Genomic DNA, 22,551 nt, shown 5'->3' with positions numbered 1-22,551 from the left:
GAAGAATTCAATTACAGTAAAAATATTAACTTCAAAAAATACAAAATTGTTTGTTTGTTTTTTCAATATTTTATTTGTAATATCTATTTATTAGATTTTGTAATTTGTAATTTAGTTTTATAATATAGGAATTTTTTGTATATCAAGTGTCAGAAATAGCGTGGATTTTTGTGAACGAGACATCTAGAATCTACATATATTTTATTGTAATGATATGCTCACACACCATTATAATAAACTAAAATTTTACAGATTAATAAACAACAGCCAGACTGTCGCTTGTAGAAATCGGTCGCATCAAATAAAACCATTGACAACGACAACTAATAATTCGACACGCACTCATAACAATATTACGTAGGATGTGTGTGACCTTATTTTATGCTGACGCCAAAGAATAATCTAGTTCCCAGGCCCACAATAAGTTAGTAACAAAGCCACCCTCCACTCTCTGGTCAGCATCCTCGCGTCCGTCCCTTAAACCAGTGCATGAGCACCAACCACCGAAGTAACAACCTCTCAAGTACCAAAGAAACCGATTTCAACGAGCGACAACTGGACTTCTTATGCAAGCAATAATCAGTGCGTTCGTTAATTCAATTTGTGTATCTGAAGTAGTACTTTATTTTATCTAAAACCTAAAACTCTTACAATATTGTCTACGAACAACTGCGAATCAGGTAAGACATATGATATAATATTTTATGTTGATTGCAGTCAATACGTTCTATGTGCTTTTTTCCATAAAATCATATTGTACGGTGTATTTGATATAATTCTCGAATACACGATCTCGAGAGCCCTCTGAACATCTGGAGGAAGGTAATAGCGTAATTTTTACAATTCTAACTTTTTACTATTTTAATATAACTATCGGCAGGAGCCGTATTTATATATTTATTTATATGTTATCTTATTCTACGTTATTACACTATTATAATCTATTTTTCATTTTTTATATATATAATATATAATATTAGGGCCTTGTCCTTGAGTATAGGTAGGTGCAACGTTTTAATGTCATTAATTATTATTAAGGTGTTAATATTAATAAGGCAGAATTTAAATCTCTACTCATGGCACCCAATTTATTTAGTTGTGCCTTAACCACAGTGGCACAGGTCACGGATTACAGAATAACATAATATTATTATATATAAATAAATACACCGGCATATATCCGGAAACGGTATTTACAACTCTATGTGGTATAGCTTAATGACGTTCTTTCAAGGGTGAACACAGAAGTTGAAGCTAGATGCCTATTTTGGTCATTACTCGTAAACCGCCATGTGGAACTGTTAGTGGAAACAGTTTTTTCAGAAGAAGTTTTTCCAAACAGAATAATCTCCTACATGGCTTGGGTACATGCATACACCAGTTACTGTATCTTGCTTACTAAAATTGGAAAAAAAAACAACTATATTAATTAAATTATTTTGAAAATAGTATTCATTTAATGGCTCAATATCATATAAAAAATCAATGAAGGTAAAATAGTAACCAATCAACATTATTCATAGTCCCAACACATAGTGTATCCCAATATATAATATAGCAAACATCCTTGTGTTATAGTTGTGAACCTATAGTGTATACTTGTATTGTGTTATAGTTGTGAACCTATAGTGTATACTTGTATTATTTATTATTATCTATGCCTTATGGAGAAAAATAAAAAATAACAATATAGGTAAACATGTAAACTTTTTAATATTATGAATAATTAGTAACTCCATCATCATTAACCATTACTATAAAATTTAACATTAAGGACCATAGTCAATGCTTAAGAATAAGTATTGCTTAAGTAAATGTTGGTAATTTAAAAACTAAAAAAGTTGTGATATAAAAAAACAGGTTAGGTTAGCAGCTATAGTAACTAAAAGCAATGCTTGATGCAGGTCTCGACGATCCTTAGTTTAAGTAACACTATTTCTTTTCTTAGGCTAAAGTCTCGTATGAATCTCGTTTAAGTCATAAGTAGGTACAGCTTAAGCAATACCTATTTTTAAGCATCAGCTATGATAATGGCCCTAAACATTTACAAAATATCAGATATTAAATCCACATCTGACTGCAACTTTGTAAGATAAATAATTATCATTTTAATGTATCTGTTAAGTTGTTTCAGATGTATCACCACCAATAAGTAATACATTATAGGAATTTTAATACTATACAGAACATACATGATTTGAGTTATGAAGGTTTGAATGTGATTGTTGTAACTTGTAAATGGCATATTAAGTTTAACTTGGATTTGCAATGATTTTAATTCTTTGTAGATACATTTGACCTAGAAATAATACACTGTCGTATAACATAAAATTTAAAGAATAGGCAAGCAGATTAGTAGCCAAAATGTATGTACGACTTACGAAAATTTAAGGTGAACTGTTTAAATTTGTAATTTGTAACAGCACAGTGCACACGATAGTGAATAATAAACATATTGTATAAAAGGTAAAAAATGTAAAAAAAATTAAATAATTAATAAATTAAATAAAAATTAACAAAATGTTAACGAATAATTATTATTTACATTTGAATTGAACATAACCTCAATTATTGTTTGCTGACATTTGAAGTGGTAACCATCTACAACCTGAACAATGGTTACACATGTTAATAATTCATTATCATAATTTAAAATCTATGATTATTTGATAAAGCAAATTTAGTATGGTTTTTTGGTTTTTTTTTATGGTTTTTGTAAGCTCTCTATTTAACAACTGGAAAATTCGTTACACCAACCATTTAAATGGAATCTCCATAATATTCTCCATCGACAAACTTTAGATTTCACCATTTCTCGTTCTCCTATGTGGGATTAATCTCATCCACAAACAGACGACCACAATAGTTCTGAATAGAGTACATACCTAATAGCTAATATTATATTATATATCTGTCATTTACTAATTCTCAATACGTTTATACCTATTGTCCAGCGTTAGTAAATTTCAGGACATGTCATATTAAAGTATTATAATTTATGACAAAATACATTTAGTTATAATCATTTTCGAGACGTATAATACGTCATAAACTTTGATGATTGAGTTCATCAATTATATAAACAATTGTTCATGTTTAACACTAAATAGATTTATTATCGATGTGATTATATGAATAGGTAACTACTTCTAGGAAAACTACTGACATAGAAAGTTGTATGTTACCGGCGTAATTACCAAATGCGAACTAACGTATAAATATGTAATAGTTTTTAAAGTTCAATAAATCTATAAGTTGTAGCTGATGACGTTTTCATAAGCTAATATTATACTTTTAAGTTCCCAAACGTTTCGGTTTAGGCCCTTCTAAAACGTAATCCCGGAGTCCCCCCCCCCTAGTTGTATTTTGGAAAAGATTTAGTTTTTGTACGACGTTTCTGAAACTCGATATTTGTATAGTTTGGAGGTCGGTGATCAAATTCGGTTTCAGGTGTCGAGACCATAGGAGCCGTTTTTCTCCGTCTTTTGGGGCTTCGGAAATTTAAAATTTGCGTTTTTCGGGGTTTCCGGTACGGACACTTAGATTTCGGGAGCGGTGAGCCTTTTTTCGTAGTCGGACGTTATAGAAGACTTTGCGCCGTATCGATGGATACCAAGATCGAGGTTATCCCACTTTTGGTTCGGGAGTTATGATTTTTCAAGTGTTTTTTGTACTTAAAAAATTACGTAGTTACGTGTATTTTGGATTTTAGGTTTTCGTTTGATCAGTACGAAACTCGAGATTCCTGTCTTTTGGTGTACGAGGATTTAAAAAGGCTCTATGGTTGAAGTACGTGCGACCATTATTTCGCCCGTAATCGGAGAAGCAAAAAGTTGAAAAACGCAATATGTGATTATTCGTATAACCAGACGTTTCCTTATGGTATACGTATGTATGACGTTTTAAGTAATAATTGTTTTGAACTTTTTTTCACATTTATTCTAGTAGGCGTGTTGCTTATTATTTATTAATGTAAATCGATAGGCATATAAGAATAAAATATTAAAACCTATAAAATAATAGGTCAATTAACTCTAATATAATATTTGAGGTAACAAGTAACAACACAAAATTGGATGTACATCAAAAAAATTAGCTCCTTTAATATGGGTCGTATCGTTTTGAAATCTTTGAGGTACAATGCAGTGACATCTCTAGATCAAATTTCTGTTCTCGAAAAAGCCAAGTCTCGTATTTAAGTTTGAGAAATTGGTAAAACTAAATTTCCCGCTAATTTTTTTTTTAAAAAATTCAAATTTTGATCACAACATTTACCCCCTTAATAGTAGAGTTAATAAACTTTTAAAAACTGGTAACTGGTCTAGAGACGTTTCTGCTTCGATCCTCGAAAGTTTCAAAAAGATCGTACTTTTTTTGAAGGATTTAGTTTTTTCAAAATCGTAATATATTGAGAAAACCTAAAACCTACAATATTGATCGTATCGTCTTGAAATCTTCGAGGTTCAATGCAGTGACCCCTCTAGATCCAATATCTGTTCTTAAAAAATCACGTATCGACCCTAAGGCTGGATAATTGACAAAAGAAAATTTCCAGCCAATTTTTTTTTTGAACAATTGAAAATGTTGAACCTTAACTTACCCCCTTAATATTTGAGTTAAAAAAACTTTTACCAGATGACAAATGAACTACGCATGCTTCTGCTTCGATCCTCGTAGGTTTCATTAAGATAGGACTTTTATTGAAGGATTTAGGTTTTTAAATAGGTTTTTCAAATTCGTATTTTATTGAAAACCTAAATCATTCAATATAAGTGCTATCGTTATGAAACCTTCAAGGATCGAAGCAGTCAACCCTCGAGATCAAATTTCTATTCTCAAAAAAGTCGCGTACCGACCTTAAGTTTGAAAAATTACAAAAGAAAATTTCCCGCCAATTTCATTTTTGAATAATTCAAATTTTGAACATGTAATTTACCCCCTTAATAATTGAGTTAATAACCTTTTAAAAACTGGAAACTGGTCTAAGGTTGTTTCTGCTTCAAACCTTGAAGGTTTCATAAAGATAGGAATTTTATTGAAGGATTTGGTTTTTTCAAAATCGTAATATATCAAGAAAACCTAAAAACTTCAATATTGTTCGTATCGTCTTGAAATCTCCGAGGTTCAATGCAGTGATACCTCTAGATCAAATTTCTGTTCTAAAAAAAGCTGCGTCTCGTATTTAAGTTTGAGAAATTGGCAAAACAAAATTTCCCGCCATTTTTTTTGGTTTTGAAAATTCAAATTTCGATCACAACATTTACCCCATTAACAATTGAGTTAATACACTTTTAAAAACTGGGAACTAGTCTAGGCACGCTTCTGCTTCGAACCTTGAAGGTTTCATAAAGATAGGACTTTTATTGAAGGATTTAAATTTTTTAATATGTTTTTCAAATTCTTATTATATATATATTCAATATAAGTCCTTTCTTTAATAATAGCAGTATTTCCTATTTAACAAGTTTTTGAGACCAAAAGATTTACAACATCTAGGCATATTTTAAATGATACTTATATTTACATTTTTATAAATCTTGTATTAACAATATTTTTATGTTTTGATACAAGTAATAATAAACATTATTTAAATAGCTTTTCAAAATTATACACATAATATCAGAATACTAGCACAGTTTAGTAACTTTAATAGAAATTAAATTAATTAATTTATAGTTACTTTTAGTTATGTAAGTGAACATCATAAGCAAACCCCTAACTCTCAAAACCATAAGTAATAATTCATTGAACCAGTGAAATATAAATTATTCTCAATTGTATTTTATCAAGTATAGTACTAAGATTACGAAAAATGTAGTAAATGTTTTTAGTTACCACCTAGGTAACAGTAAACGTGTTTTTAAAAAATATTTATAAACAAAATATGATGTAATATAAAATAATGAAAAAAACATAATAGGTACTTAATTTTTAAAACCACCCTAGGTAACAGTACAAGGAAAATAAAATACACGTCACTAGATAACAATTAGAAAAGTAATTTCAATTTTCAAGTTTCAAAGTACCTACTAAGGCACAGTGCATTTATAAAAACTGAATCTTCGATTGAATAATTTGAGGTAGTTTGAAAAGTTTGGGAACCGCTGAGTTAAGCTCTAGGTAGCACAATTATTTTTGGAGTTGCAACTAAATAGTAAATAATTAAAATCAATTTCAAACAAGTTTTGGAAAAACTATTGAGAATTTCGGAAAATGACCTCTAGGCCTTAACTTACATTTTAACAATTATTAATTCATCATTGCTTTCAAATTTAAATTTATCTATACTTTAAACCATACGCCTATAAACTAACTATGCATAGAACAGGTACATCAAGGATGATGCAAAAGGAGAATGCAGACATGCATTTAGTTACAGGTATAACATTGAAGGGTAACAAAAGTCAATAATATTTTTTAATATAAAAAAGTAATATAATATTAAGTTTGATAAATAATAAATATGTCATAGTATTATTGTAATTTGTCAAAATATCATAATTATATAAATATATATTTATTCATCATGGTGTTGAAAAGAAGTTAACAGTAAAAAATGAATTAACAGGGGTCAGCCATTGTCCATATTTCTTACAAACACAAATATTACTGAAAAAGTGACAGTAAATTTATGTTTGCTCATAAAATATAGGTACTTATATACATTGTCCCTTAATATGGACTATATTGTATATGTGTTATACAGCATTATCTTTATAAGGAGAAAAGAATACCCATTTTGTTATGTACTAGAAAATCCCTATGTAGTACCTTCTATTAATTGTGTATTTATTTGAGTGAATAAAGTAGTCTGTTTGGTCTGTTGATAGTCACCAAACGTGGAAGTGTGTTTAAATAGTATAGTCTGGAGTACATGTTTAAATCCAATAAAGGTATCGAAATTATGGGGTTAAATATTTTATACACTTATCTTTCTTTATGTTATAACACTTAATTATTGCAAATTGCATTACACTTAAATTTATTTTTTCTAAATATACCAATAAATTATAAATACTGAATAGATTGATACAGTTAATACATTTTAAAAACAAGAAATTGTCACACAACAAAATTAAACCTTAAACAACTAAAAACTATGAATAATTTGAAAGGTTAGGAATTAAAATAAATTTAAAGTACTTATTTTATTTTTTTAGTAAAAAAAAAAACCAAAATTAAAAACATTCATTGCCATTTAAATCATTTTAATAATGTAAAGAAAAATATCTTGTTGAAATAATACTGTCGATTTTGTACTACAATCCAGGCTGAAACAGAAATAAAATTGAATGATTCAGTGGCTTAATATGTTTAATCATATATTTAATACAGTAAGAATATGTACATTAATATAATTAGAATGAAGATTTAATAAAACTGTGAAGAAACTGCCTATTGCATGTAGCGATCTGCCATTTAGTTACATAATACCTATAACAAGTTTAGTTTATCTTCAATAAAAACAGAATTGTTAGTAATAATCATTGAATATACCTATTACCTACTGAAATACTTGTCCCAAAAAATAATTATGTTTACAAAGTATTTAAAAAACTATAAACATATCGATATAAGTAATAACTAATAAGTAACAACAAATATGAATTTTTATTTTTGTTTCTAAATATTATATAAATAAATAGTTTAGTTTCTTGCGTCAATATGAATTGTGGAATTGTAAAGTTAAAAATAATCAAATTAAATTTATTTTATGAATATCTACTAAAAATTTACTACAATAATATCCAAAGTAGTATTTAAATCTGAGAATAATTATAGGCATCATACATTCATACCTTTTCAATAAATGTAGTTATGTTTGTTTGGCACATTTAACATATTATTATATATTAAATTTATTTCTTATAGCACAGTAAGTATACTTTCATTAATATTAAAGCTGCATTTAACTCCAAAAATTTAAATAATAATACTAGTAATCGTGAGTATGTACCTACTGTGAAAGTGTGAAGTATAAAGCATAGAATAGAGGTTAAAGTTAAAGTATTGGTATAAAGTATAAAGTTAAAAGTATTAAAATTTAAATTTAAAATATGAATATTATATATTATGATTAATGATTATTGATCAATAAATGATAAAAACCTAACTTCACCGATTAAAAGCTAACTAAACAGGGTTTTATTTTATAGAAGGCAAAATTTCTCGCTATACATTTTTTCAATCATATGAAAAAGATTTTTATATTTTTGATTTATTCGCTGGTCAACGCCGCGGGAATTGGGATTTTTTCTAACTTTTGTAGGTTGGCATAAGCATTATTTTTTTTTTCTTATCAAGTTCGCTGTTATCAATTGTTATCAAAATCGGGAAAACTGTACCCGTCCCTATCGATTATAAGCGATTAAAAATAGCTCAAAAGTCAAAATCAAAATAGCAATGAAAAATTTTAAATTATAATAAATGTCATTGTCACAGACTCACATACACAAATAAGTAATAACTGTTCTGTACTTGTGTGGATTATTACAGTGGCGTGGTGAACGACGTGTAATTGCTCAACCCTATAAATTTCTTCTTTTTTTTTTTTTTTTAAATTAAAAGTTTGTGTAATTTTATTGTTTTAATTAATTATTCTAGTATTTCTTTCATACTAAATTATTGACGAGGTCCTATAAAAAAATTCTAAATTTGCTTACAGCTTTAAAATTTAAATCATATATTATTTAGTAGAGGGTAGTGGGTGGGTCATTGTTTAAATACTTTTCTTATGGTTTGAAAATGCTCCACTGGATTCTGATATAAGGATATAACACCGATTATATACCCTAGCAATGATGGTATAGGGCTTCCAGTGGCGGATCCAGGTCTTAATTGGGGGGAGGCTAATACCCCTCTGGATCCACCACTGAAGGCTTCCAAATTTTGAAATTAGCAGTAACATTTTTTAGGGACAGATCCCTCCCCCCAATGAGCTTTTTTTCAACGTTTAAGATCTGATAACCATAGGAACATTTTATTTTTAATAATCAAATAGTGCATGTTGAAAATCAATCATACCCCCCCCCCCCCCCTTGACAAAATCATTTGACCACCGCTGCAGGTCGGGATATTAACATTTAACATCCAACAGCTTTATCGACAGATATTTCAACTATATTAGCAACACACTTGTCACATGCCATATTATGTGCCCAGGGCTGGAGCCCCTCAATAAATTTTCATAAAAAGTAATCATGTCGTGGAAAGCTTGCTTAATAGGCTTGAATTTCTATGTTTGAGCATACACATTTGAAATTACGACAGTGTTGACAGTAATTGTCCAAAATGTTCATCGTGATGAGAATGAAACAATAAACTGTTATATCTAAATACCTAATACTTAGGTAAATATTTAATATAGGATTGAAAAAAAATTATTTATTTTGAATATTGTATCCTATATGGAATATGTTTATATTACCATTTGGTGAAAATTTTAAGTATTAAGTATCAACAGTTATTAATTTTTAAGTTACACAAAAAAAAAATAAATTTTCACCTCTTTAAAGCACTACTAGTAGAGATTCACTCTCCAATCAGCAAAGATACTAAAGTAAAAATTTGGAGCATTATTACTACAAAGAAAATTGGAAAAAAAACACACATCATTGTAAAAATTTTATCGCTACGTTAAGAATATAAAATAAAAAAGTTAAAAAATGTTTAAATTTTGTACGATTTGAAAAATATGAAAATGTGTAAAAAAAAATATGGCTGTTGCCAATGTTCCAAGCAATCATCATTAAGATAGGTTTAATAATTATTTGTGAATAGATCTAGTATGAGTATTACCTCTTTATTAAGCAATTAATTTATTCCTTATAAACTATTATGTACATAAGTGAAAAAATCCGTTGATCTATATCACATATTCACATTTATACTCTAGATTTTACCTATGATTTATGATTTAAAGCACAATATAAATAAGTAACGAACAATTAACACCCTCAAATTAGGTATACCCTCAAATGAATTACAATTTTAAAAACATTTATCACCTAACCTAATGATTATGGTAAGTCGTGAGTAGCAAATGTAAAAAATTAAATCCTAAAAGTTGTAGAGAATAGGTGTAGACATATGGTGCCGATTTTTTTTATAATAATGGGCCGAATGGGTGCCTGTCATACTATGATCTGCAAACATAATTGTAATAATATTTCTATGCATATCTAAATATCTTATAAAAAAATAACTTTGTTTTTGAAATCATTTAATTAATATCAAGATTTCTGATTTCCCGACTGGCATATCCACCAGTGGCGTAGATATGATATCTGAAGTGGGGGCAAAAAAAGAAAACGACATAGCTAACTAACTGGGAGGGAAAAATTGGAAAAGCCCTCACCCTCTCAAAACTTTTTACTAATAGGTAGTAAAATATTACAATAAGGAAGAATGAATATAATTTGAATTTATTCAAAATTCACATCAAACACAATATGCAAGATTATCCACTCCAAAGCCAAAGGGAGGCCTATCTGACCCCCACGTCACTCGCTTGTAACGCCACTGCTATCCACCCCTGTTTTTAGTACACGAACATAGGTCAATTGTCACCGAAGGGGAAGCGTGAAAACTGACAAAAGACCGATTAGTTATCACTACTTATTGTTAATTTAATAGTTATACTCATGACTTTATAAGAAATTAGATATTTGAACGTAGAATAACAATTTTAGTTATTTTGTTGTAGGTAATTTTTTTTTTTAACATAATTTTTTTATTAGGCAAACTTTTACAAAAGTTGAACAAGAAGATTACCTAATTGATAATTTTTTATTTTTTAGTACACACAGGAAACAGAGTGAAGAGACCACATCCCAGTGGAGGTACTTTGTTGAAAATTAAAATAATTACTCACAGTAAAGTGTATACTGTAAAATGTAAAATTACCAAATTTACTAAAATTTATAAGACATTTCTAAACAATTGTAAGACTAAATACATTTTCCTATCATTGTTTATACTTTTTTTGTTTATTAAAACAATCCTTGGGGCTATAGTCATATTAGCTGTCACAAAATAAAGTTTCTTTTCAAACTTTTAGAGTACTATTTGATAACATCTACATAAGTTACTTGTAGATACTAGCAATAACAAAAAACATTTAATTTGATCAAATATTAATTTTAAGTAAAAGTTTAAAATTATAATTTTTAAATAATATTTAAGGTATATACAAATAATTATAATATTCAAAATATATATTTGTTGAATTATTAATTATCTGGTTTCAAACTGCAATGCCCATTATGTATGTGTTGTTCGGGTTCATTATGGTTGCTTTGTGTAAAATAAGCATTTAAACTTTTTTCAATACGGTCCATAATGGCTTTTAAATCATTACGTGTACCTAAAACAAATAAGTTAAGCATTAAATTTCAGTACTATAAAACTAATAGTTCTTTAGAATTAAAAAATGATTATATTTCCATCCAATTTCTATGTCACTAAAATAATAGTAGATACTTGCTAAAGTAAAATTATTTAATGCAATTTTTTAATATTAAAGTACACAAGACAATAAACATGTCTCCTTTTAAACTTGCAACACCCTCATTACTAAATAAAAGAAAAAGGAAGGGGTTTTGATTTTTATAAATTACTAGCTGATCCCGTGCACTTCGTTGCCCATTAAAAATGCCAACTCTATATGAATAATATGATTTTTTTTATTATAACGGTTACCATAACAACAATTTTAAACCAATGGTAACCAATCATTATCATTAGGGCTCGGATTTATATGTAAATACATATTTTTACTGTGACTTGATCAATTAATTTAGGTAAGTGATAAATTCGTTTCAAGGGATTTCCATTGTAATGAACTATATTTTATTTTACATATTTTTACATATTTTGTCATAAGTACATATTTTTACATATTTCTCAATAATTCCATTTTTCCCTACATATTTCGACAATTTACGATTTATTAATAGTTTTATACGATATATACGATTTCCTATGTTTCAAAAAGTACGTAAACAAAATAATACCAATTATTAGACTAATCGACCGTAATCTACGGTCGATATAAGGACTTATAGAAGAAGCTGAAAAATGCATAGAACAAGTACAAGAACCCTTGGGAGTTGCAGTAAAAGAAAAAATGCACAGCGATAAAAATCCTGGCTTAGACTGCCTAAAATTAATTAGAGATACACATTGCGAAATTAATGGGGTAATATTTCCGGCTGAACTCACTGCTTTGGACATTGCAAATATGAAATGTGCACCCATTACCTCGGTGGAAGTCGAGCGCTCCTTCAGTCGGTACAAATCTGTGTTACGACCAAATCGTAGATCATTTAACTTTGAAAATTTGAGCATGTATATGGTATCTCATTGCTTTCAAGACCAAGATAATCAAAATGAATAATGAATAATAATAGTAAAATAAGTAAATTAGTTAATAATGTCATTTATAAAGCAATTTTTTATATTTTTTTGTAATTTTTTTGTATTCCATATTTTCATTTTTTAATCACATATAAAGTGATTTATTATTACATATATATTTACATATTTTGGTTTTTTTAATACATATAAATCCGAGCCCTAATTATCATTAATATAGCTTTGAAACCCACGGCAACCATTTATAAACAAAAATTTCCATCGAAAATCTCAAAATCCCTATTTGAGCACCTCATCCCAGGGTTGGTCTTCTACCTTTTTAAATTACATATCTTCTGCCCAGACTCCCAGAGGTCTAACCTATCTCTGTACCAAATGATCCCGTATATTTCATTGCCCGACAACCAATAATGAAAACAAAAAACCGCTAAAAATGGGATTTTAATTTCCAACGCTTTGTTTATCACCATAAAAACGAATTAAAATAAAAATAACAATTTTAGTTACTTTGATGTAATTTATAATATTAAATCAACAAATAGGCTATAATGAAATATAATAACAATATAAAATATCCACACCAATGAACCGTCCTCGCTCAGAATCGTTTCGTATACAATGATATTATGATATCATTGAGTTAAAATTTAATACATTCCATTAAACAGAGCAGCTTTTTTATATATTAGATGTAAAGTTATAAAATATTCATATTACCAAGATTGAAGTAGATTTATTTTAAGAATACAATACTTACAAATAATACGATTCCGTATTAATCTTATTTGGTATACATCAATGTCATTTCTGGGAAAGTCTTGGTCATCCACCAAAGGTTCATCCATGCCGACTCTATGCTAAAATTGAAATCTATCATTACATGGTACTTGGTTTGTTTACTTTAGTTTAAATAAGTAACATATAGTGCAAAAAAAATTAATAACTAGGTATAAGGTTAATGTTTTAATGAACTATTTTCAGTAATTACCTACATATTAATAATAAAAAAAAACCGGGTAAAGCTCAACGTTAATACAAAAATATGTTTACTATGTTACACATATCAATACTTAAATAATATGATATACAGAGAACAAGGTTATTACATCGGTACAGATCATAAAAACATTGTTATGTAAAATAAGTCTTTAGACATTATGCCTGATCCCGGGTTGCATAAAAAATTGTTTAATTTAATGGTTCAATCAAATTTAATAGGCCAAGAAGTCATGTTTGAGGGACCATCAACTCATTATTGATTCATTAAATATTTAGTGATTGTTCGTGCAATCCAACATTAAAATTACATGTAATATTTTAAAATTTGAATATGTATGTTTAATATTTAACATTATTTTAAAATTAATATATTAAATCAAATTAGTTTAAATTAGGAATTAAATAAGAACTTAATTTCCATTTACCGATAGCAAAACTTCTCCAAGAGATTTCAATTGTTGTTCAAGTTTTTCCTTTTCATTCATCATGTCAAGAATTTCTCTTCTAGTTATATTTTTGGTTTCAGTTGCAGAAGGCATGATTAAACAATTATTAGTAAATAATAGCAAATGCCAAATATCAAAATGATCTAACCATGAAGCATTTAGTCACAGACAAATAGGTACTATAGATATAGTACTTGGCACAGACTAGAGTATTGTGATTTGTGATAATATCCAAGATATTTTCGCCCAGTGCTCAGTAATCGGTAAAATCGAATTGTATAATTTTATTTTGAGAGAAAATTGCAAAATAGTAAACTAATATAATAAGCATAAAGTAATACCTAACTATTTTGTTAGATTAACAATATAAATTATAAATTAATAACCCATTGGAAAATTAGTTACTATCAAATTTTACGAGTTTGAAGTTAGCAATTTATTGCCAATTGGCCTAGTCATTGATAAGAATATGTATAATTGGTTGCCTATACCATAGAACAATATAGAACCAAAGAACATGGTTCTAGAACAGATTGATACCACAGAATACTATCTTGTGTTAATACTATCTTAAATCTTGGTGGTAATCAATTTGAGACATTTGAGGTTATGCCACTTTAATTTTTTAAATTACGTTGTAAACAACGCAACACGTTTTTTGATGTGTTTTCTACGTTTCTAGTATTTCTGTTATTATTATTTATTTTTGTTTCATGCTAAAATGCCTATGCAGAAGAAAAAGGTATGTAAAAGTACTTATAATTACGTCGAAATGTATTACTATTCATTTATATTTTGCACAGTTTCAATCCGGCGAGGGAGCTAGATATGTCACAAGGCGAGCAGCTTTAAATAAACTCCAGCTATCGTTGAAAGATTTTCGTACACTATGTATAATCAAAGGGATTTATCCAAGAGAACCTGCTCACCGTCGTCGAGCTCAGAGAGGAAAGAGTGGTATTCATATTTTGTATCTGAAAAAAGATATACTGTTTCTTCTGCACGAACCTATGATATGGAAATTACGCGATCTTCAAGTAAGTTCGGTCTATGAAATATATATTCTACATGTTTTTAATAATTTCATTTGTAGGTTCACTTGAATCGATTACGTCGTGCCAAAGGAATGCATCAAAAAGATTTGATAAAACGATATGCGAATACCATCCCACGTGTAGCCATTGATCATGTAGTAAAAGAACGATATCCAACGTTCATTGATGCATTACGTGATATGGACGACGCTTTAACCCTTTGCTGTTTGTTTTCCACTTTTCCAAAGTTGAAGAGTATTCCTCCAAACTTAATTGCATTATGCCGTCGCCTTACTGTTGAGTTTATGCATGTATGCATTGCAGCACGTGCTTTACGCAAGGTATTCATATCTATTAAGGGAATTTATTTTCAAGTTGAAATAAAAGGCCAAGCTATTACTTGGGTTATCCCTCACAATTATCCACATGAAGTAAGATTTTTCATAATTGTTCAACTACAATTTATGTGCTAATAACGATGATCTTTCTTTTAGCCACAAAAAAAGCAAGAGGTTGATTTTTATACTATGGCCACATTTGCAGATTTTTATTCAACTGCATTAGGTTTTGTGAACTACCGTCTTTACCACAATTTAAACCTATACTACCCTCCACGACTTGGTTCATACAATGGTGATTATTTGAACTTCTTGCATATTTAATGTTATTAAAATATAATTATTTTTTAGCCGAGAGACTTGAAGAAGAAATTTTAGAAGAAAATGAAACAAGCGATCGTGTAGCTGCATTAAATTTACCGTTACAGAAAACTGCAGAAGATGTTGAAGATCCGGCAGACGCAGAGTTAGATTTAGATACTTTTGCAGTGGTATAACATGAATTAAAATGTATGATTGAATATGAAATTAACTTTTAATTCTTTTAGGATGGTGATGAATCAAAAGCTGAAGAAGCACGTAAAGAATATGAGAAAGTAAGAAAATTAAAGAAACTGTTTGAAGGACTTAAAGTATTCTTAAACAGAGAAGTTCCCAGAGAGCCTTTAGTATTTGCACTCAGATGTTTTGGAGCTCAAGTGTCTTGGGATGAAACCACATTTCCCGAAGGTGCAACATTTCCAGAAACTGATGAAACTATTACTCATCAAATAGTGGACAGGCCTGAACTTGAGAAACAGTATATTTCAAGGTAATTAGAATTTATTTTGACTGTAATTTATGGTCTTAGTTCAAAATTAGGTGGTTACTAAAAAAAGTAAACACTACCCTCTGGTCCTAGGTTTTGTAAATATACGGTTTTTAATTTTTATATTATAGTAGTATTCGTCTGTTAGTAATAACATTAAATGAGCTAACTTTTGTTGTTCCTATAATATATACAATATTAAATAATAATATTATCAACATTGGTTATTATTATATATTTTTAATAGTGATAGTTACCTAATTAGTATTTATCTATTTTACAACATTAATAATAACCTACCTAATTATTTTACAGATACTATATTCAGCCTCAGTGGGTGTTTGATTGTGTAAACGCACGTGAACTTTTTCCAGTTGAGAAATATTTTATTGGCACACCATTACCTCCTCATTTGTCACCATTTACCGTTGAATATCGTACACAACGTTATGTTCCACCTGAAGAAAAAGCCTTAACTGACCCGTCCGTAATAGTTAATAAAGGTAACATGTTTTTCTTTGTAAAAATAAATATTTGCTAACTAATTTTTGATTTTTATATAGACCAAGAATTGTTGGACGAAATTTCCGATAATGATATTGAAGACATTGAAGATGATAAAAAAGAATCTGAGGACGAAACCATGGATGCTGATGATGAGGATCTAGATGAATTTGATGGTGAAATGACTGAAGAACGATTAGCTGAAATTAAAGTAAATACTTCTTCTATATTATTCTTTTATATACTTATATTTTAATTTTTGTTTTTGATTATTTAGCGTAAAAAAATGAAGGTTGAGTTAGGTATGCCAGAAGTGATTAATAAAGGAAAACTTAGACGTGAACATAATCAATTGAAACTCCTTAAAGAAAAAATGATTCAAAAGAAATACAGAAACTTATATAAAAGTATGAAGTCTGGTAGAATGAAGAGAGAAAAAGAAATTAAATTACTGAAATACAAACGACGTATTCACGAAAGAACAAGTGTTGAAAATAAACGTGCAGAAATTAGAGCAAGAAGAGCACAAGCTGCTACATTGATGTAAATTCTATGATTGATTATTATAAATATTTTTAAATTTATAAAAAATAAATCTTTTAATAGTTAAAAGATTAGTCTTTTTTATTTATCCAAATTTATAATAATAAGTATTTTTAATTATTCAATCCATAGATGTTATTGTATTTAAATTAATAAACATGTTCTTACAGCATTTGATTTAACGGCCAAAAATATTTACAATTTATAGTACCTAACATATAATGTTATTATTAACATATATGTTTGTATGAAACAATTATCTAATATCTATGAACCCTCCAATTTAAAATAATACACAATTACTTAAATAAATTAACTTTTCATCTTTCGATTGATACATTTCTGATAAATATATTAGTTTTATAATATGTTTTTTTTTTGTGTTTGTTTACATATTGTATTGTAGAGCAAATGCTAAGATATTCTACTTCAAGGGTAGTTTCTACCTTCTGGTAGCTAATTATATTTAGTTACTTAAAGACATTTTTTTTAAAGCCAATAACACAATAAATCTTCATATCATTCTACCATAGTACATTGTTATTGGTTAAAGGTGAATAAGAACTATTAATTATTATTATTAATGTATAATATACCTAATATTTGAAATGCTTGATGGAATAATAAATACTTATACTGATATAAATATTTACGGTGTGACTGAAAGACCTGACAAATGATACAACTTTTGTTCCAATCAATATTTAAATTTTTTTTTATTATTAATAGTTTATAAACACACTTGTGTTACAAGTGAAGTGTAACTTTATATTTTAATACTGAAAATTTAAAATGTTATTACATTAAGAGCTTATTTTTTATAAACATTTAAACTAGTTTTAAGAGCATATAAGGTAGTTGGTAAATATTTCATAGTTATTTTGACGTGTAAATGCATATTATTTTAAGCTATTTGAACATTTTGAACTTAAAAACTCCGTATAAATTTTAGCTATTTTGTATTAAAAATATTATTACATTGTTGATATATGAGGCTAGAATTTAATAATAAAAAATGATATTTAAAATAGTTTCTTGTTTTAACTTTTGAATGCAGAGTCAATGAATATATTGGTTTTACAATGTGTTTTTTTTTTGTGTTTGTACATGATACACAATAAGTAGTCGAAATAATTCTTCGATTTCAACTTCAATATCTTGTTCGATAGGAAAGTGAATATTGTTGATGTATTGGGAGATCAAAATTTAGAATTCCCAGTAATTTTCTAAAGCGATGAGAAAAACAAAAAAAATTAAGATAAAACAGAAATTTTTACACAAAATCGATTTTGGTTTTTAGTGTAACTAAAACAAATGACCGTAGATCAATGCAATTTTTACTGGTGTTTATATTTGCATTTTCTATACACAATAAAATTTTCAAAAAATATTGATTTGTTTTGAACTGCTTACGGACATTTTCAGTTTCCAAATTCCATTTATTTTAGTTACTATTTCAATGAATGTCAATAAAATTTTATTTTTTGGGTAAAAAATCTTGAAAATGTATACAAGGCTCCTAATATATTGTAATAATATATTATCACTTTATTCATAATAATATCATCAAATTTATTTATAGTAATATCTTAGGCTGACTGATCGTTTTTCTTATACAATGATATTATAGCATTGAAGTCAAACTAACACTATATTTTACAGTGACCCACTTGTAACCTACTATACAGCAGAGTGGCACCCACTTGCCAACCTTTTTTTATATCTGGTAATAATATTACAACTATTTTCTTCAGTTTCAAGTTTTATACGTTATATAAATATTTTGAGAAACATAAAATTAAATAATTTATAAATTTACAAGTGTTTTTACACGTTAACATGTTATAATTTTCAAAAATATATGATATTTTATATTTATATTTCGTTCACATACATACAAACAATTATTAAGAATTTGAAATAAACGTATCAAATCAATAGTATTTAAAAAACTAGCAATAACTTAAATAATAATAATTCAAAAAAATTATAATATTTAGTATTTATGAAAATAAACATTTAATCAACTTGGTGGTAGTGGTGTATATTCATCCGAGTCACCATCTTCTTCTTCTTCATCGTCTTCTAACTCGGGCATGGGAAATCGTAGTATGGCAGCAACACCAGTAATTTGAGATAATTCTAGATAAATGAAAATATTCTTAAATGTGAAAATGATAGAACATAATATTGACTTACGTTCTCCAGTAACATGCATGCTTGAAAATATTTTGACATCACCCCCAGATTCTTTGACACTATCTACTAGTTTAACATAACGTTTACGCTCAGCAATATTCTGACTCCTAAATAATGAAACATTTATTTAAGCAATAATAGTAGGATAAAATGTAGTGCACTGACCTAAATAAACTATCGGTGATAAGTAATGTTTCGATTCCTAATACTTCATTAGCTTTTTCCACATGATTGATACCATAAAAAGCTCTAGTTGATTCAGATTGCAATGTTTTATAAAAGTTATCCAATACTTTTAATTCACCTAATGCTTTTGTATCTTCAAGTTTGGCAGCTATGGATGGATTTGATAGAACTTCTAAGAAAAAGTAAAAATACTAGTTGTCATTGATCAATTTTTAAATACAGAAAAAATTAATTTCAATAATTAAAGACATTTACAGACATTTTAAAATTATTGTAAAATTACATACAATTTATAATATATATAATTAAAAGTTATAATATGAAGAAAAAGAAGTTAGACTTAAACTGCATAAAAATCTGAAAAGTGATATAACTATACATAATACATGGAAATAATAAAATTATATTATTTTCATATCTCAAAATGAAAAAAACAAACTATTAATTACAAAACACCAATAATTTACCTTTCAAAGAATGTTTGAACCCACTTGATGCATGGGCAGTTATAAATTTAGATTTATTTTCTAAAATTGTCTTGTTATCTGTTTTTACAGCTTCTTGCATCACATATTCAAAAAATTGATCTCTCACAAAACCAGGACTTGCAATTATTGTGCACTTAACAATATCAAATCTGATATGACGCAATATTGCCTGCATCACCAAGTCGAAAAATCTTAAAATTCCCTACATTTTTTTTTTTTTTTTTGATAATTAATCAAGTGTTCTAGTAGATATGTTTATTTAAATACTTTTTCATGTTGCTTTACATCTCCTTTTCGCTTTCGTGGTATATTTTGGTCAATTTTGGCACGTACTATTGTCCGACTACCAGAAATTAAGCATACATGTGCTAAACCTTCTTGCATTATGACTGCCGCTACATCTGCTGTCTAAAATAATTTTGACAGTTTACAATTGTTTGAACACAGAAATAATAATAATCGTATATTATTTAATTAATAAAACCTGTGCTGGATCGGTGGCCATTTCAATTCTTCCTAAATCAATAGAGTCCCATTCTTCTTTCATTAGAGTAAATTTTCTGTTTAATTCCAAATCAATGGTATGATAGGCACCCATCTAAAAAATACAATTATAGTATAGATACATGTTTAAAAACACCAGGGAAGCCACACTGTTATATAGAGTAGATGTTAAATGTAACTCGTCATTTAATAGGCTACTGTAATGGTTATGTGTAATTTGAATTCAATGATAAATCATTGTATATAAAAACGAGTAGAGACAGTCTACAAGCCTACATTTCTAAAGATATTTTTATCTATTGATATTAGTAATACATTAAGTTAATCAAACTTATGCCGTAAATAAATTGCATATATTATGGAATTCATACAATATGCCAATATTTCTACCAAATATTATATTTTAAAAACTATATAAAATGGTTAGTATAATAGTATCATGAGTGAAATATTAAACTGTTCGTACTGTTAACACATGATATAAAAGGCAATTGAGATAAATCTCACTGTAATGGTAAACCCACCCAGTGATTAAAATAGTAAAATAACATAGTACCCATCTATAGATTATATACATATTACATTCTAAATTGTGGGGTAGATCACAAAAATTCCTATATTTTAATATTACAAATTGTAATACATATAAGCCAATCCCCCGAGGTACCAACTAAATCCAATTTGTCATCAGTAACCACCATCAAAAGTTGAAGAATGAAAAATTTAAACTGCTTCTAAAGGTGATGTCACAAAAAAAAATAACAGTACATTGTACAACCAATACAATTATTGCTACTCAGAATCTAAAATTAATCACTTACTTTGACATACTCATTTTCTTCAATATTTCTCCCTTTTAACCGCAGTAGACAAGCTTGAGTGTCAAAATCTACCGACTCTACACTAATAGTTAATGTTGTTCGTACTCGATGGCTAGTGGACGATCCAGTAGCTGATTCATTTTGTACTTTTCTGTAAAATTATAGTACATATAAACATATCTATTGCATACCAATTGTATTAAATTTTAAATGTAGGGCACAGGTATTTAATATTTACAGTAGTTAAGCAAGATAGATTACCATTTTATAACTAAAATATATTTTATAATCTTATGTAAAGATCAACAAGACACTTTTTCTGGGACTTAAACTCTGCCTAAAACAAATTTAGATCATTAGCAAAGATTTAAAATCATAAGAAATTATCCATGTTGTGAAGATTATTTCTAATCACATAGCTAAATTTAGACTACCTACATTATGTATTTAAAATTGTAATTTACCATAAATTTAGCCATCAAATAAAACTTATTTTAATGACAGAATTAAAAAAAATTGAATAAAGCATTTGTAATAACTTTTAGTAACAAACTAATGATAGCAAATCAATACCTTATAGTTGATGCACGAATTTGATCTCCTTTTCTTATAATATTGTAGGCCTGCCACATATCTTCAGCTTCTTCGGGTATGAGCACAATGACCCTAACATATTTTAGAAACAGAATATTTAACTATCAAATTTATGATAACAATTTTACAATATCATCCGCAAATGTATTAATGTAATTAAATACAAACCCTTTGCCATCCTTTTCTATGTCTTTATGAATGAGCTTCATGTTGTTATTGCTAAAAATCGTCAGTCATTACAAGATTATCAATACAATTAAAATTACCGTGTCTGCTTACGTTTAAATTCTTCAAAAGGTTTAGGTATTTGACTTTTTAATTAGTTTCATTGTTGACTCGAAATCACGAAAACGTTTCATAACAAGTTAGATAACAAGTAAAATATAATATTAATACACATCAGTATAAAAAGTTTGAGACTAATTATTTTAATAATATTGATATTTGATACATTGCTTTATTTGATTGACGGTGCACAGTGAATGTGGAGTCGTGGACATTGTTCAATGTTCAATAATCTATGATATCAAATTATGACACCAAAATACCAAATATCAATTACACAAATCTACATAATTCCTATACGAAAATGAAAGGCTTTGAGATTTGAGAATGCTTATTATGCCTATGACGCGCGGAATATGATAACAGATAAGAATTAAGAAACAACCGACAAGTGAACGCGTTGATCATAAAAAATATTTAAAAATGT

General features: G+C 27.9%; 3 protein-coding genes and 1 long non-coding RNA gene across 5 annotated transcripts; 1 reads left to right on the top strand and 3 right to left on the bottom strand.

Moving 5' to 3' along the window:
- Nucleotides 1–625: 625 nt before the first annotated feature.
- Nucleotides 626–2,512, bottom strand: LOC132941070 (uncharacterized). The gene is made up of 3 exons (XR_009664130.1): nucleotides 2,382–2,512; nucleotides 2,193–2,299; nucleotides 626–1,398 (listed from the first exon to the last, which is right to left on the bottom strand). It is a non-coding gene; the product is annotated as an uncharacterized LOC132941070 (long non-coding RNA).
- Nucleotides 2,513–10,884: 8,372 nt separating this feature from the next.
- LOC132941820 (26S proteasome non-ATPase regulatory subunit 9) lies at nucleotides 10,885–14,251 on the bottom strand. 2 transcript variants are annotated; one of them, XM_061010009.1, is made up of 4 exons: nucleotides 13,969–14,251; nucleotides 13,800–13,878; nucleotides 13,133–13,232; nucleotides 10,885–11,365 (listed from the first exon to the last, which is right to left on the bottom strand). In XM_061010009.1, the coding sequence occupies exons 2-4, from the start codon at nucleotides 13,860–13,862 to the stop codon at nucleotides 11,232–11,234; spliced, it is 297 nt and encodes a 98-aa protein (XP_060865992.1). In that variant the 5' UTR covers nucleotides 13,863–13,878; nucleotides 13,969–14,251; the 3' UTR covers nucleotides 10,885–11,231. The 2 variants fall into 2 exon arrangements, with proteins under 2 accessions (XP_060865992.1, XP_060865991.1); XM_061010008.1 differs by having other exon boundaries at nucleotides 13,800–14,246.
- A 174-nt stretch (nucleotides 14,252–14,425) lies between these two features.
- Nucleotides 14,426–17,219, top strand: LOC132940103 (pescadillo homolog). Its single transcript, XM_061007523.1, has 9 exons — nucleotides 14,426–14,562; nucleotides 14,624–14,857; nucleotides 14,914–15,285; nucleotides 15,349–15,487; nucleotides 15,544–15,683; nucleotides 15,741–16,003; nucleotides 16,316–16,503; nucleotides 16,564–16,715; nucleotides 16,782–17,219. The coding sequence occupies exons 1-9, from the start codon at nucleotides 14,542–14,544 to the stop codon at nucleotides 17,049–17,051; spliced, it is 1,779 nt and encodes a 592-aa protein (XP_060863506.1). The 5' UTR covers nucleotides 14,426–14,541; the 3' UTR covers nucleotides 17,052–17,219.
- Nucleotides 17,220–18,871: 1,652 nt separating this feature from the next.
- On the bottom strand, nucleotides 18,872–22,453 carry LOC132940106 (protein pelota). The gene is made up of 10 exons (XM_061007526.1): nucleotides 22,119–22,453; nucleotides 22,008–22,058; nucleotides 21,819–21,911; nucleotides 21,246–21,396; nucleotides 20,405–20,518; nucleotides 20,188–20,328; nucleotides 19,900–20,122; nucleotides 19,412–19,604; nucleotides 19,247–19,353; nucleotides 18,872–19,189 (listed from the first exon to the last, which is right to left on the bottom strand). The coding sequence occupies exons 2-10, from the start codon at nucleotides 22,046–22,048 to the stop codon at nucleotides 19,071–19,073; spliced, it is 1,182 nt and encodes a 393-aa protein (XP_060863509.1). The 5' UTR covers nucleotides 22,049–22,058; nucleotides 22,119–22,453; the 3' UTR covers nucleotides 18,872–19,070.
- Nucleotides 22,454–22,551: the final 98 nt, after the last annotated feature.

The sequence above is a fragment of the Metopolophium dirhodum genome, chromosome 3, assembly GCF_019925205.1.
Source record: "Metopolophium dirhodum isolate CAU chromosome 3, ASM1992520v1, whole genome shotgun sequence".
In the NCBI taxonomy this organism is placed as follows: Eukaryota; Metazoa; Arthropoda; class Insecta; order Hemiptera; family Aphididae; genus Metopolophium; species Metopolophium dirhodum.
This window is presented reverse-complemented; position numbering and strand designations above follow the sequence as displayed.

Bases quoted from the DNA above. Each gene is read 5' to 3' on its own strand.
- LOC132941820 (XM_061010008.1), bottom strand. From the start codon at position 13,913: ATGCCTTCTGCAACTGAAACCAAAAATATAACTAGAAGAGAAATTCTT. The intron at 13,233-13,799 runs GTAAATGGAAAT...TTTCAATTTTAG, and splicing joins TTGGAGAAGTTTTGCTATCG to CATAGAGTCGGCATGGATGA. The intron at 11,366-13,132 runs GTAAGTATTGTA...TATTTGTTTTAG, and splicing joins AATACGGAATCGTATTATTT to GTACACGTAATGATTTAAAA.
- LOC132940103 (XM_061007523.1), top strand. From the start codon at position 14,542: ATGCCTATGCAGAAGAAAAAG. The intron at 15,286-15,348 runs GTAAGATTTTTC...TCTTTCTTTTAG, and splicing joins CTCACAATTATCCACATGAA to CCACAAAAAAAGCAAGAGGT. The intron at 16,504-16,563 runs GTAACATGTTTT...ATTTTTATATAG, and splicing joins GTCCGTAATAGTTAATAAAG to ACCAAGAATTGTTGGACGAA.
- LOC132940106 (XM_061007526.1), bottom strand. From the start codon at position 22,048: ATGAAGCTCATTCATAAAGACATAGAAAAGGATGGCAAAGG. The intron at 21,912-22,007 runs GTTTGTATTTAA...AAAATATGTTAG, and splicing joins ATAGAAAAGGATGGCAAAGG to GGTCATTGTGCTCATACCCG. The intron at 19,190-19,246 runs GTAAGTCAATAT...TCATTTATCTAG, and splicing joins CATGCATGTTACTGGAGAAC to AATTATCTCAAATTACTGGT.